The 14,350-nt window shown below is 44.8% G+C and overlaps 1 protein-coding gene across 3 annotated transcripts in view; it reads left to right on the top strand.

Annotated features, from left to right (window-relative positions):
* Positions 1-14,350, top strand: part of baiap2l1b (BAR/IMD domain containing adaptor protein 2 like 1b) — a 42,268-nt gene that overhangs the window by 8,655 nt on the left and 19,263 nt on the right. For all 3 annotated transcript variants that reach the window (XM_015360269.2, XM_015360268.2, XM_015360271.2), the window contains exons 4-5: positions 11,044-11,105; positions 13,872-13,943. In XM_015360269.2, the coding sequence (XP_015215755.1) occupies positions 11,044-11,105; positions 13,872-13,943 (134 nt within the window). The remainder of the gene's footprint in view (positions 1-11,043; positions 11,106-13,871; positions 13,944-14,350) is intronic.

Here is a 14,350-nt window from a genome sequence, read left to right as displayed (position 1 = left end):
ATGAATGGGGAGCAAATCTGAAGAATCTGATGTGTCAATTACCATGGAAGAGACAGTCTTTCTTTCCACCGCTGCAGCAGGCGAGGCGAATACGTCTCTAGCTCGTGTGTTCTGGACCTGTCCAGGAAGCGCCCGGTGTGGCCCGCCTGTGGGACCTGCGCTGCCAGTGTTGAGACAGTAAACTCTGGGGCTGTCGCCATCGTGAACAGACGGCGTCTGTGTCTCCCCCGGCTGTGGGTGTGGCTCGGCGGTGGAGTGTGAATTCTCGCACACTCCGCTCAGACAGGGGGGACGGCACTCCTGCAGTTCGGCTCCTCTTGTTTCACTCGCGCCACCTCCGCTGCCACTGCCCTGGCCAGGCCGATCCCCCCACAGAGGCCTGGTGGGAATTGTTTTGTTGTTTTTCTGTGCGTGGTGTGTTTTTTTCCTGGATTTCAGCCAATGCCAGGTCTACCAGTTTGCTCACAGAGATGGGTGGCACGACTGCCCTGTGGCTGCACCCCTGCAGGCGTGTTGAAGGAGACATTGAAGGAAAGCGATTGTGAGAAAATGCTGTAGGTAGAGAAGCCCAGGGAAGGCTTGGGTTTCAGGTTTCCTCATGCTGCAAGAGACCTAGGCTCTTCAGAGAAAAGGGATTTTCCCCAGAGAGCCCGCTTGGATGAGAGCTGTTCTCTCTGACAATACACAGTCGCAGCGTTACTTAAGGTTGTCCAGGTGGTGCTCAGTGTTTCTGGACACATTGGAAGCTGTGTGAGTGGGGTACGTGCTTGCAGTCGGGAGGGATGTCTGATGCTTGCTCATACACACGAGCGACGACCTTGCAATTGGGTGTAAGCGTGACATGAAATGGTTATAGAAACTAGCAACTGGAAATAGGTTTAATCATGCAAGAACCGTGTTTTTGTGGCTGTTTAATTTGTGACTCTCTGCTTCGTATTGAATGTCTGTACTTCATGCATGGAATAGCCAAGCAGTCGTCAAGAAACCTTTGGACAGTATAACCACCACAGTGCATGGGAAGCCCTTGACTCCCTTCTTGCACGTGTGATACACCTTGGTGGTCAAGTTTACTGCCTTCCTGGGGTATCTGAAGGCAGGCTGACTTATCAAGCGATGCTCTGTCCAGAGTACAGGACCCTCCCTTGTTGTCTGCAGCCTCAGAGCAAACCTCAGAGCAATAGACAGCTGATGCATTTGGGTGTCACGTTAAATCTACTGTAGACAAATTATTTATCTTAAAAAAAGAAAAAAATATACAATATCGATATGCATAACATCATTTTTAATTACGTGGTACTAATTCAGCATACCATATACTTTATCAAAATGCTTAAAACCTTTTCTAAATACCTGTAGAAAACTCACTCAACTTAATAATGCACAGATTTGTATTAATGTTTTTGCACATATCAGTTAAAATCTAATGTTTCTGACATTCATGGCGTTTCCCTGCTGTTGGGTTGCTTTATGGCTGGAGGAGAATGCAACACAAGCCCCTGACTTAGTGCCAGCTCACAGTAATCCTGTATCACAGGACCCTGCAGCCGTCAGCACATAGATAATTACTTGGTGTATAACTGCTGAACTGCTATTTTCCCGTTTTGTTTTCTTCCTGATTAATCAAAAGGGATTAAAACACCATCTTCCACGGTTATAATGCAAACAAGCACTCATGGAACATGCTTGCCAGTTGCTTGGATTATTAATCTTTCTTAATTAAGCTTGCTGGCTAAATCCTGTGAGTTTAAAGGCTGCTGTTTATACATGGCAGGCGTTTTACATGATGCTGGCATTTAAATCATCTCGGCACAAAACAGTCTGCGTACACACTGCCAAACTTGTCTTTCAAGTTACATGGTTACATGTATGAACATTGTTCTGAAACAACATTGAGAACGCAAGGTAGAGCAAAGAAGGGGAGAAAAAAAACTGAGTTACTGAGTTATTTTTTTTAAATCAAGTTTGCAGTTTTTAATGGAACATGCATTTCACTCCTTCCAGATCTGGAGCATTCGCCTGCATTCAGAGATGTATCTATTTGTTCAGTTTATGAGCAATGCAGAGCTGCCAGAGACCAGCAGAAATATGACACAAGGGCAGTCCTATCAACAGGTGATAAAGTGGAATTAAGTCAAGGGGCCAAACTCTGGATAGACATGTGTTTCTTTTCCTGCAGGAAGGTCTGGTTTGGTTGCGCTGATTGTGTTACGTTCTTCCCCTCTGTCTTTGGGAGACCAAGGAAACCATTTATGTCTTGTGTGGTGGCACTAGTGATGTTTGTGTCTTCGTGGGCCTTGCAAAAAAACAGCCTGCTCCGGGGATATGAAATTGAAGTCAGTATTACTAAATTCCATTTAGTCCCTTTAGAATCTTTGTTTTAATCCTGAACGCACCTTGATCAAGGATACAGCATCGGCAACCCACCTGGGATTTGAACCCGTGACCCTCTAGTCCATAGCCAGAACCCTAACCAACCCTCCACTCTGCTACCCCTCTTGTGTTAATGTGCAAACCAGATCCATTACTCTCATTCACACAGAAAGTTCCTTTCAGAAGACAGGCCTGTATAAGTGTGTAAGCTATGTCAGATGATACTATAATTGTAACAAAGTACTCACATGATGTAAGCTTCTCCCTTACACTTCCAAATGAGTGCTATAGTTATTGAAGAATGACAGCAGTTAGCACTGCCATCCTTCTAAAGAAGGCATGGATGTCTTGAGCAGATGTGTTCACTGATTGATTTGTAACTTGAGCTGTTTGCTGTTTTCAAAGGGCACAGATTTTCTCACAGTTGTCGAATGCCCCACTGTGATCTGCTGCATTGAAATGAAGCACGGTCCGTGTGGCCTCTGTGTGATGCATCTCAGTTAGGTTTTACATTTGCGCAGCAGCTTTTGAGAGATTAACTTTATCCCTAGCCAGGAAAACAACAAGATGCACTTAGAGTAAAGAAGTACTAAAAAGTACTTCAAGACAAACACTTGAAATAAATTTCTGTTTAATCTAGCAAAGCTTAGATGAAACACTCAGTTCAGTCTTTGAATGTCCTGGAATTTGCTCAAAAGATTTCAGAACTCTCCAGAAGCTAGATTGCATGAAAGACGTACATACATGTTAAAACTGGTGATGGCTAACAAGCCAGCAAAACAGAGAGAAAGCATTTAACATCACATATTGGGTTGGTAATGGTTGATCGGTATCAATTTCTGGGACAGCTAGATAAACAGGGTCATTAAAGAATTTGAACAAAAAAATTTAGAGAGCTCTCAGACTGAATGTCTCCTTCCCGTTATTGAGTGTCACACAAAGCTACATTGTGATTTACCAATGGACAAATCTGTCACCACCAACATGCAAGAGAATGAAAAACATTCATTTTCTGCCACCTTTGGAGAAATCTGCACAGCATACAGAATTGTATCATCTGCGCTGGTATCCTGCCGTTATTAGATTGGTAGTTTCATCCTTGGTTTTGTCACGGTTCTGATGGTACAGTAATTCAGGTCTGTCTGTCACACACATTCAGAAACATGAGAGTTGAAACATTTTGCACAGCGTGCCTAGTCATTTTGCCTTTGATCTCATGTTCTCCTTAGGGAAGTAGAGTCAGTCATCTCTAATCTAATCTTTTGTTAAAGCTATCTGAATAACTGAAAATAAATATACTGTATATCAAATAAACTGTACACCTTTTATATATTATCCTGAAAAATATACAATACTGGGGAAAAAAGCTGTTTGATAATGGGAAAATATTTTTATACTTTTAAGTTCTTTTCCTTAAAATGTCCCCTTAACTGTGAATAATTCTCGTGACATAGTTCAGCTACAGTGTATGGACAGGCCCGAAATACATAAGAAGGCAGTTGTCTGTGAGTAAGGGTACAAGTAATAGGTTTTGTCCATGCTGAAAAGAGAAGAAAGAGAACACAGTTCTTCAGAGGCTCCACGGCCAAACATTTTGTTTTCTTTCCTCTCTTTTCATCATGGACAAAACCTATTACTTGTTCCTACACATGCTGACGCAGCTGCCCACCTGTCTATGAGTAAGGTGAAAATACGCCTTTGTTTCTTCAGAATCTGAACTAAATTATTTTTAAAATTCTTTCTCACGTTTGGAAGGAAGAAATCCAGATCCCTAATTATCTACCCAACAGCTTCCGTTTCTCGGGGGTGTGGAGGCAGATGTTGGAGGTGTGCTGAGTTTCAGACCTCTCAGATAGTGCCGGGGCGGGGGATTGGGTCTGCGCACGGCAAGCGTCCCCCTGCAGTGTCTGTGCATTCTGCCGTGTGTAGGAGAGCTTGTCTGAGCGACTCGTCATCAGTTGTATAAGAGATCAAAAGGTTCTGGCTCATCCTCCCCAGCTCACACAGCTTCTCTCCCCCTCACAGCTACCCTGAGAGAAGGCTGTGAGTCAGTCAGACATGACGCAGGCCCGCGCTCTCTCCCAGAGCCTTCCACAGTGTCCCCACACCCCTGCGCTGGGGAAAAGGGTGAAGGCTGGCGCTCCTGTGTTTACCCACACCCGGCCCTCTGCCCCTTCCTGGTGCATCGCGCCCGTGCCCACCCTGCCGGGCACTGGGAACAGGGAGCACGTCCTAGCTGTCACCCTCTCGCTCGCTGACCCCACTCTCGCTCCCAGCTCTCCCCTGCAGTTCGGAGTCTGTGAGACGGAAAGGAAGCTCTCTCCCGTTCGCTGTCAGTGGGAGCACCAGACGAGCCCCGGGCAGAGTTTCACTGGCTCTTCCCACTCCCGCAGTAGCTCCTATTGCCGGGACGACAGACACATGATCGCCTGGGTGACAGTGCTCCTGCATTAAGTTTTAAAGACCCTTCCTCACCAGAGCGGAGACGAATGTTGCTGCTCCTTGTCCCTGCCCTCGGCACTTTCTGACTTTCAGACTGCCTGAAAGCAGTCGGGCGCGTCTGCGCGGATGGATTTTGGTTTCACTTTTAATCTCCTGTTGTGTCAATCCTGAAACACACCTCCATCTTTGCCTTTGTCATAAAGGACAGTGAAAGGTTGCTCGTGCTTTTCCTTCTTGCCACAACCAAAGGGAATAATTGCCACGTTCACTGTTGAGGGCGATAGAACAAGAGGTGTGTTTTCAGTTTCAGTGTGACGACAAGGGCACTACTCCAGTTATTCTGAAGTAAGGGTTGAAGTCTAACTGTCAGAGGCTGGCTCCCATCTGTGTTTAGTGATTAGGCGTTGGTTTAAGAGGCCTTTCTGTGCACTGAGTGTGGTGGAGCGGTGAGTCTCAGCTGTACGTACTGCACTAGAAAGCAGCGGTGGATTGCTCATAGCGACTCGCCAGCCCACGCCCTCCACGCCTTGTGTCTGGAATGAACAGTGTCAACATCCAGTTGCAGAATGACGTGCGTTTACAGGCCAGGCCCCGGAGGTGTGTGCTTCTTCTGGGAAGAGCCAGGGAATATTGCAAGAGCTCTCTCTCTCTCTTATTGGATGGTCTGATCTGTAGATAATTTATTCCTTTCGCTCATGAAGATACCGGTTGTTCCAAAAACCTGTCTTGTGGTAGTGTAAGATCCAACGGTTGCCCTGACTTCAGGTCTCTGCATTCAGGTATAATTTAAACTGCGCTGACCTGGGTCTCAAAATTTCCTGGAAGGCCTTGTCTCTTGTGGTTCTTGTTCCAACCTGAGTAGTCAATTAAACAATGAAGCTAATTACAGTATTTTCTAAATCTGAATGTATAGGGTTTCTCGTAAGGTCATTTGTGGGTGATTACACACAAGACTTTCACTTAATTAAAGGTACAGTTACCTGTAAACCACCTCTAAGCCTCACTAGACGTTTTGCAGTTATGCAGCTAATTAAATAATTATGTAATACCATGTAACTACAGTATGTAACTGTAAATGTGGACCACAGACCACAAACCACTAGTCCCTCCAGGAATTGAGTTTCAGACCCGAGTTTAATATAGACCAGTAAAGAAATGTCAAGATAGAAAATTAAATAAACAAAAGGAAGACCTTTGATTTTAAGGGGGGACAGAGAGGGTGCCCTTATCTTATTATACATAATCAGCTGCCTGGGGGGGGTCGAAAGTCCCCGGTAGACCAGAGCTGTGAGCCCTGAACTTCCCAGCATCCCCAAATTATCTTCCTGCAAGGTGGGAGTGTTGCTTTAATGAGTCATCAAGCTGACTGCTTCCTGTCGACTGTGTGGGAGCTTTCAAGTGAAGAATATTAAGCCCAGAAAATGCAGCCAGAAAATGCAGGCTACAGATTTCTTTTTCACTCATGATTCCGTATAGCATCACGGACTATAACAGCGTTTTCAGGTGCTAAAGAAAGTGCGTTAGTGATATGTCAGGTTACACCTGCGTCTCTGAAGTGTTTCAAGGACTTTTACTCTTTCCTCACAGTATCTCTGGAGTGGCATGCATAGCCACAGTAACTGCTATTGAGCTCTAGATGTTAGGCAGTATTAATGTACACAAGCGTGTTAGATAAACTGTGCAGAACAGGATAAGATTACAGCTGACTCCTGTCAGACCCGCAGGGCTGAGGTCTGGGTGGGCAGCGCGGGTCTCTTGAGGGGCTTTCTTTCAGGGGGTGAATCGGCTTGTGGGAAGGAAGGTGGAGACAGGGGCTGGATGAGCCAGTCATTGCTAGAGACACTCAGTCTTTTTTTAGTTCGCAAACACTAAAAGATTCAACCTTTTTTTTCTAGTTAATTCTCAATTGAAAACAATTACTAAGTCAGTAATCAGCAAGTGCAGTAGTTCTATAAAGCATAAACACAAATGACTAAAACAGTTATTTAGGAGGTGTGAAGGGATAAACATCCTCATTCTTATCTCTGAGTTTATATTATTAAAAAAAGGTTCATTAACAGAAACGCACGGCCTTTTAACTGATGGAAAGTGGCTGCAGGCAGCTGTTCCCAAGGCTGTGCTGGTGGAAGGGAAGTGGGTCACAGCTGTGCGAGTATCCCACCTGTGTGCACTGCGGGTCCGCCACCGCGCCCGTCCTGGCACAGTGCCCTTGGCCACGCTGCTGCCCACTTCCTCCTCTCCTGTCCCACTGTCACCTTGCCTGGCACCTGAGGGAGCGGCTGACGGGCCGGATTTGATCAACACTGCGGTTGCCTGGAAACGCTTGGTCTGGGCCTTCACCCGGCTGCGATACATTCCGTAAACAAAGCAGATCGGGCCACAGGCGAAATGCAAATGTCCTGGTTTGGAAGGGTCAGAGTTAGTCTCATTGCAGGTCTGCTCACTGACACGGAGCTCAGTAAAGAGACTAGCGTGCCAGCCACACCTTTCTGGTTATTTTGGACATTGTCAATATTGGACATTGTGAAGTGTAAACCATTCGGTGGCTTACACTTCACGAGATACGTGTTGGTCAGTTTCCACAGCTCAGCACCGCACTCTGTCCTGTTGCAAAGAAGATCCTGTTTCTGAAACCACCCCACTCCGTCCTGGTCTTGCAGCAAGGCTCAGGGGAGCCTGAAGACACACGTACAGTATTTCTCTGGCTGAGACGGGATCGCTGAATAACTGCAGAAGAGCAAGCTTATGAAGTGTAATAGGGAGGCACAGGCAGGGATTGGTATTAAAAATGGATTAAAAAACCCTGCTTTTTAGTTAGCAGAACAGGAACATTATTGTGAAAGAGCAAAGCAAATACTATAAAAAGCATGATTTGAACAAGCAAAAGCAGCTTTCACTTCTTCTACTTTTATAACATCAATAAGGTCATGAATCTTTTTTTCAGCTGCAGCTCCCAGTGACTTTAGTGACTTTAGAAAATTATTATAAATATTGCACTATCTTCAATATTGTTCTGTTAATGTTTGAGAAGTATATTAAGTATATTTAAAGAAGGACACGCACACCTTTTTGATTTACAGTTAGATTGCAAGCAGACCGTGGACTTTGTGAAATATCTGCAATTGTTTCCACTGCCGTACTGTTCGCCCTGCACGGCATACAAAGGCAACATTTACAAATTATTCCAGTGACCTTCAGGTAGCGTGTTGTTGAAACTGTGGTTTACACATTTTAATAATACTATTGTATTTCTTGGTGCTTTTCAAGGAAGCAATACAATATACAAAACAACGTGTGGCAATGCTAAATTATGCATTGAAAGCTTTAGTGAAGCGATAGGTCTCTATGTGAGTCTCTAATGGACTTGGGCAGAGAATTCCACAGGCATGGGACTGATGGTGTGTGGAGCCTGGGCTTTAGCACGGTAAAAACCCTGAGTCAGCAGGTCTCAGATTAAGAGCTGGACTATACTTATGCAATAAGTCCTTAAGATATCCTGGAGCAGGACCATGCTTTGTGTCATACTGTACGTGACAGGAGAACCTTTAAGTCCACTCTTAATTCAACTGGGAGCCAGTGCCATTTGCAGGGTAGAGAAGTTATAATGTTTGTAGTTTTAGTTAGTACATGAGGTGTAGAGTTCTGGCTTTTAGTTGCTGAATAGTAATAATACAATATTAATTGTATATACAGTATAAGCTTACAATCTCCATTAAGTTATTGATGTGTGTCTTCCTCTGGAAATGTTCTCTTAGTTTCCTGTCAGTTTAGACCTCATTTCATTTCCCCCTTTCCATTTTCTCAGACTTTTCTTTTGTCCTTTTTTATCTCCAGCTCCTGCTCTCTCCTTCTCTCCCCACACTCCTGAAGAAGCTCCATGGCCAGGACATGTGCTTTTGCTTTTCTTTTCGCTTGGCGGTGTAACCTCTGCACCTCGGTGCTCATTCCTCTGCAGGCTGCGCTCTGACGCAGCTCATACAGTAGCTCTCTGTGTAGGTTTCTATGTTAGCACACACAATTACCTCTAATTTTATTCTCAAATGCGATAATACAATAGGTTTCTGTAACACTTGTAACAGCTTTTATGGCCTTGGCAAGTCGGCAAAAAACAAACACAAACATTGGATGTGTTCTGATCATCAGTGTTTCAAAAGGTGACACTTACTCTGTCGGATACCACGCAATTTGTTTATTTCCATATTAAAGTTGGGTTTCTGAGCCAACAACCTCATCTTTGTTCATAGTGGAGGCTGAGGGTTTGGTTGAAGCATCAGGCTGATGGTATTGATGTTTTTTTTTAAATCATCTGAATAAAATGATCCCTTTAGTTAACAGAACAAGTGAGTATCTGGCAATAACTCTCCGTTCTGTTGATTTTTCTGGCAGCACTTCGACCTTCAGGCTGTTGGTAGGACACTCATTTCTTGCTCATGCTGAATAAGAGTTTTAAAAGCGTCTCCGACCGCTGTTGCTCACAGAGGGATAATTCCAGTTGTCGCAGGCTGGCGGGAAGCACCAACACACTGCCTGTGCCTTTGAATGGCTTTTCACAGCTGGGCAGGAGAGGGGAAACAAATGTTTTTAAATGTGGGTTTTGGACTTTTTTTTTTTTAATTGTTTCTTTGTTGGCCTGAATGACTTATAGAGAAGTGCTGGTGAGGACAGTGTGGGGAGAATTGCACAACGGTGCTTGACGTTTCCTAGCCCACCCGCCCTCCCCCCGTCCGGCTGTTTTTATTGGACACTCAAACCATCAACACCCGGAAAAATCAGCATTGCTGTTTTTTTTAGTACCTTTTGCCGAATTAACGGCAGAGGCACACACATCTCAGAGTTCGGATAACTCGTTGAAGAAAATATTCTTTCTCTTTCCAGTGGTCTTTTTTTCCAAACCGTAAAATCAATTTTTTTTTAAAAAAAAGCATCCTGTGACCCGAAGAATTCCTGGAGTTTCTTTATCGTGCGGGTTAAACTTTCCATCACCAGCCATCGCGTGTCGTGACCTTTGACCGTCCAAAAGTAACTTGCATTCTGTGATCACAACAATTCTAATACATCACTGCAGGTGTTTATTATAACGAGATCTTAGATTAACAAGATAATTCCCCTTGCATGCTATCCTCAAAGTGTGTAAATGTTGCATATTTTGCCGTATAGGTAATGCAGATTCCCTTAAATATATTGTAGGAAAACATATTGACAGTGAATGTATTCTACCTAAATCACACTGAGTAATCCACCACTGTCATCTATAGAGTATAAAGTGCTTATTGTGCTTACAAATGATCCCATTACTCAGCTGTATCAACCCTGCAACAATACTTCCATTGCCTGCAAAGCCCTGTCCTGTGGTTATAAGAATGTCCTTCCTCCGAGACAAAAGCCTCAATAAACTGAGTGAAGGAACAAAAAAGAAAAATGCACCGTCAAAGTTAGATCATGGGAAGCTTTAAAAACCAAGCCTGCTTCTCCTGGTATTACTCATTAAGGCCTGCCCATGATGTCTGTAAGGAATGCCACAGCAGTAATCGCCACATTCTTCAGGTACAAAGGTCAGCAGGCGGATTAGTTGACCTCTGATAATCCTGTTACTGATTTTTCTTAAAATCACTCTGATCTGTTCAAGAAGCCGCCTGGCAATAGAAAAGAAAGAAAAGGCGGACATTACTAGTGCGTGTCCTAGCCAGTGCTGTACACACAGTATCTCCCCCAGAAGATAAGTTGACAGACCCTCGATTGGGTCAGCCTGCAGAAGGCTTGTTTTCATCTGATGTTCAGAAAAGGTGACTCGTTGCACGCTGAGAGTGTTACTATTGTAACTTGTGAGCTAGAGGTGTTATTGCAAGGCTCAAGGGTGATGTGTCATGCTGAGCAGATTTGTTGGCTGATTAACGCCTGAATTGTTGGAATAGTCCTGCAACTTCACGCAGTTTAGCTGCATGAGTTTATTTTTTTAAGGGGGAGGAGGGGGTAACAACAGTCTCAGCTTCCTGAAAAGCATTTTATCATCGCAATTCTAATTGTAGCAGAATATAAGAGAGTTGGATGATCTGTTTGCAGGATTGCGAGAGGTAATTTTCCTGCGAGTGCATGCAGTGGAGCTGCCGTTTCAGGGGTTGTAATCTGGGAATAAGGCATGGAGTATTCAAGCAATCGGGGCTCTTCTAAATCTGCTGCAACCTTGTCAGTGTTCTCGGACTAATGGGCTACAACTGGTCTTTGTCTTTTCAGGCGTTGTTCTTATGGAAATCTCGGAAGTGCAAAAGAAGATCCATCTAGAACTCGAAGAAAATGTAAGTTCATTCTGTATTATTTCCCAGTGCCATGCAGTGTGACGGCAGTATTGTGCAATCCCTGCTGCACCTCTCCAGGGCCTGTCTGTCTCCAGCCAGTGCTCTGCTGAGAGCTGGCACTCCTTGCAGGCTCGGTTTCCCCAGGAACCTGGGCGTATCTGTCGCCGTGCTTAAGACAGACTTGCGTTCTTCTGCACAGCCAGTACTGGTCTCCTACACTGCATGGCCTTTCACAAGTTCACAAGTTCGGATTTGTGGTTTTTCATGCTATCAATGTTATGTCGCACCTGCTTTGACACCTCGGAGCTGGCATCGGGAGGGGCAGCAGGGGCAGGTCTTAACATGCCCTGCTCAGAGAGGCACCAGCTCTGCAGGCAGCACAGCACACAGATGTGCCCCACACTTCCGCGTCTCTCTGTGTGTAAACGGCACATGCCGTGCTCTTCTTATTCTATGATGAATGCATTTTAATTAAATGTATAAGAAGATGCACGGCGTCTTTATTACAGCACAGGCCAGTGTTCTGAGATGACATATACTTCTCTCTTAACGGACCACGAGGCCTCTGACATTTGGTAATAAACGGGGGCGATCTCGTTACCCAGGGACCACCACACTGACGTGCGACACTCGCAGCGTCCGAGATGTCTTGGAGGGGAATATTGTTGCTGGGTGGTTTTCCTAGCAACTGAACTGGGGCTTGTTTATAGATCAGTGATTGAGATGGGTAAGCAGGGTCCGTGTGATGATGGCTGCTTGTCCCCAAAACCCGTCATGAAACAGTCTGCCAGGGGTGTTTTTTTTACCTGTATTAAAGGACGATCACTTGATCCTTTTTTTTTTAATTCCCCAGCTTTAACCGTTGCTTAATAGTGTGTTATTTGAGCTGAAATCAAATGAAGAGAAGAGATGGCGTAACAAGTCTGTGCAAGTATCCGTGGTTCACGAAAATGGCAGCAAACACAGGGGTCGGCTCTATAGCCTTGGCAATTCACCGAACATTAAACACAAACATCACCAGTGTTTCCAAGTGTTTCATCGCCATTCCTCCCCTGGAGAAGATCACACTCTTGATTTCTTCCTTTATCTGAGGCGTCATGTCAATGGTTCGCTAATAATGTGGGTGCTAATAAAATCATCGACAGTCGCTCCTAAAATATCGCACTGCTCTGCTTTGGCAGAAGTAAAAAAAAAAAAAGCAGTGATATTTTTGAGTCTCCTAAGCTTTACATTCTTCAAAGCACTGATGTGTCAAGCTGTGCTTTTTTAAACCATAAACACATTTAAATACATTTTTTGCTTGTACTTGATGAGTCAGGTTTTGGGACGGTGTAAGCTTGTATATAAAATCAGGTAATCAGGTTAAAAGCAACTGTGTTACTCTTGTAACTGTGTCTGCCCTTGTAACAGGTGATGGTAATGAAGCATTGCTTTTGATATACCATTACTAAGACGATGATAGCCTTGTCCTGCATAGTAAAATGTATTTTTCCATGTGTCCCCATCTGACAGGGCAATCAGTGATATTTAACTCCCTTCACAAATCTGTACAAACCACAAGCCGTTATTTCTGTAGAAAACACATCTTAAATCCTGTCTGGGCAGCTCTTAAACCTGATAGCATGCATGTAGCCTTTTAGTGTTTTTCTGGCTGGGTAAAGTCGTGCAATGATGCCATCCACTATGAACTTTAAACTTCAGCTCCAGGCCTTTGAGCTCCTCTTCAGGAGCTTGGATCTGCCTCTGAACACTGTGTCCTCTGCCCTTTATCTGGTCCGTACTGACGCAGACCTAGCAGTGGTCCTCTCGGAGAGGAGCCGTGATCAAATGCGTCCTGGCGTTTGTGCTTTAGTCATCACGGACTTCGGGAGGGCAGGAATCCAGATCATGAGCCGGGACGTGTCGTGGCAGGCGGCACAGTGGAGCAGCGGTCAGCTCTGTTGCCTCGCGTCACTGGGGCCCTGGGTTCGGTTCCAGACCCGGGGTGCTGTCTGTGTGGAGCTTGCATGTTCTTCCCGGGTTTGCTTGGGTTTCCTCTGGGTGCTCCCATTTCCTCACGTGGTCCAAAGACATACCGGCAGGTTATTTCGCTTCTTGGAATGAGTGTGTGTCCGTGTGTGTCCGTGTGTGTCCGTGTGTGTCCGTGTGTGTCCGTGTGTGTCTGTGGCAGTGATACCTCCTGGATCGCTGTTGTTTGTGAAATGAGCCCCCATCTCACAAAGTTACCAGCGTGCAGCCCCATCGTGGGAGTGTAGCATTCATAACCTGCCTGCCCAGCTCGTGGGCAGCAGGGACACAGACAAAGCCAAGTGTGATGTAATTCTTGCTAATTAGCATGTGACTCAGCAGCAGAGTGAAAACAGGGCAGCAGTGGGCATCCCCGCAGAACTGCCAGGATGCGCTGGTCTGACTCACTCTGCAGGAGATCGCACTGTTTTTTCTGGCATCAACTGTGATGCTTTACAGAAGGACGTTATGCAATATTGGTTTTATTGTGTTTATGTGTTTACTTGTCTTTTAGATGTTTTTTCCAAAGCATAGTTTCTGCCCTGTAGGTTCAGGATCTTATTTTATTTCTCTTCTGTTGGTGAACCTTGGTTCAAGCTGGATCAACACAGAAGGTATCTAAAACATGGGGGATAAAAGCCTGAAATTCTTTAAAATATAGTATCTGCACAGTGTCCCACTGGGAGGGCATTGTTCTTAATTAGCGGACTTGTCTTGAAAATTAATTTTCCTTTGTAAATAAATGCTCTCTCTCTCCAGTTTAAAAAATTTCACAAAGAAATCATCGCTGAACTGGAGAAGAAAACCGAAATGGACGTGAAATACATGACTGTGAGTAGCAGCATCACTTTTGTCCACTTTTGCACATGTACTGTTTTTGCAGAACTGAAAAAGAGAAAGGAGACCTTGCTCACAGCACGGTATTGTTAATGAAATCGTTTAGCTGTAACCAGTATGAATGAATAAAGCAATCAAAGAGCACAGTAGCAGGTTGTGTAACAAAACATAATGATGACTTTCATCCTGAAGAATCTCAAAGAGCTTTTTATATAGGAGTGGTCCCACTTCACCTCTGAAATGCAGCCCCACCTGCATGATGTGTGTCTGAGGTGTCAGCCATTCTGCACCAGCAGGCCCACAGCGGGTGGAGGAGTGAGGACTTGCATCACCAGCTGAAATAAGGGGGTCATTTATGGAAGCTAGACTGCACAAGCCCAGATCAGAATTCAGCAAAGGCA

The sequence above is a fragment of the Lepisosteus oculatus genome, chromosome 19 (assembly GCF_040954835.1).
Source record: "Lepisosteus oculatus isolate fLepOcu1 chromosome 19, fLepOcu1.hap2, whole genome shotgun sequence".
NCBI classification, from domain to species: Eukaryota; Metazoa; Chordata; class Actinopteri; order Semionotiformes; family Lepisosteidae; genus Lepisosteus; species Lepisosteus oculatus.
The sequence above is the reverse complement of the archived record's forward strand: the minus strand, read 5'-3'. Positions and strand labels throughout refer to the sequence as shown.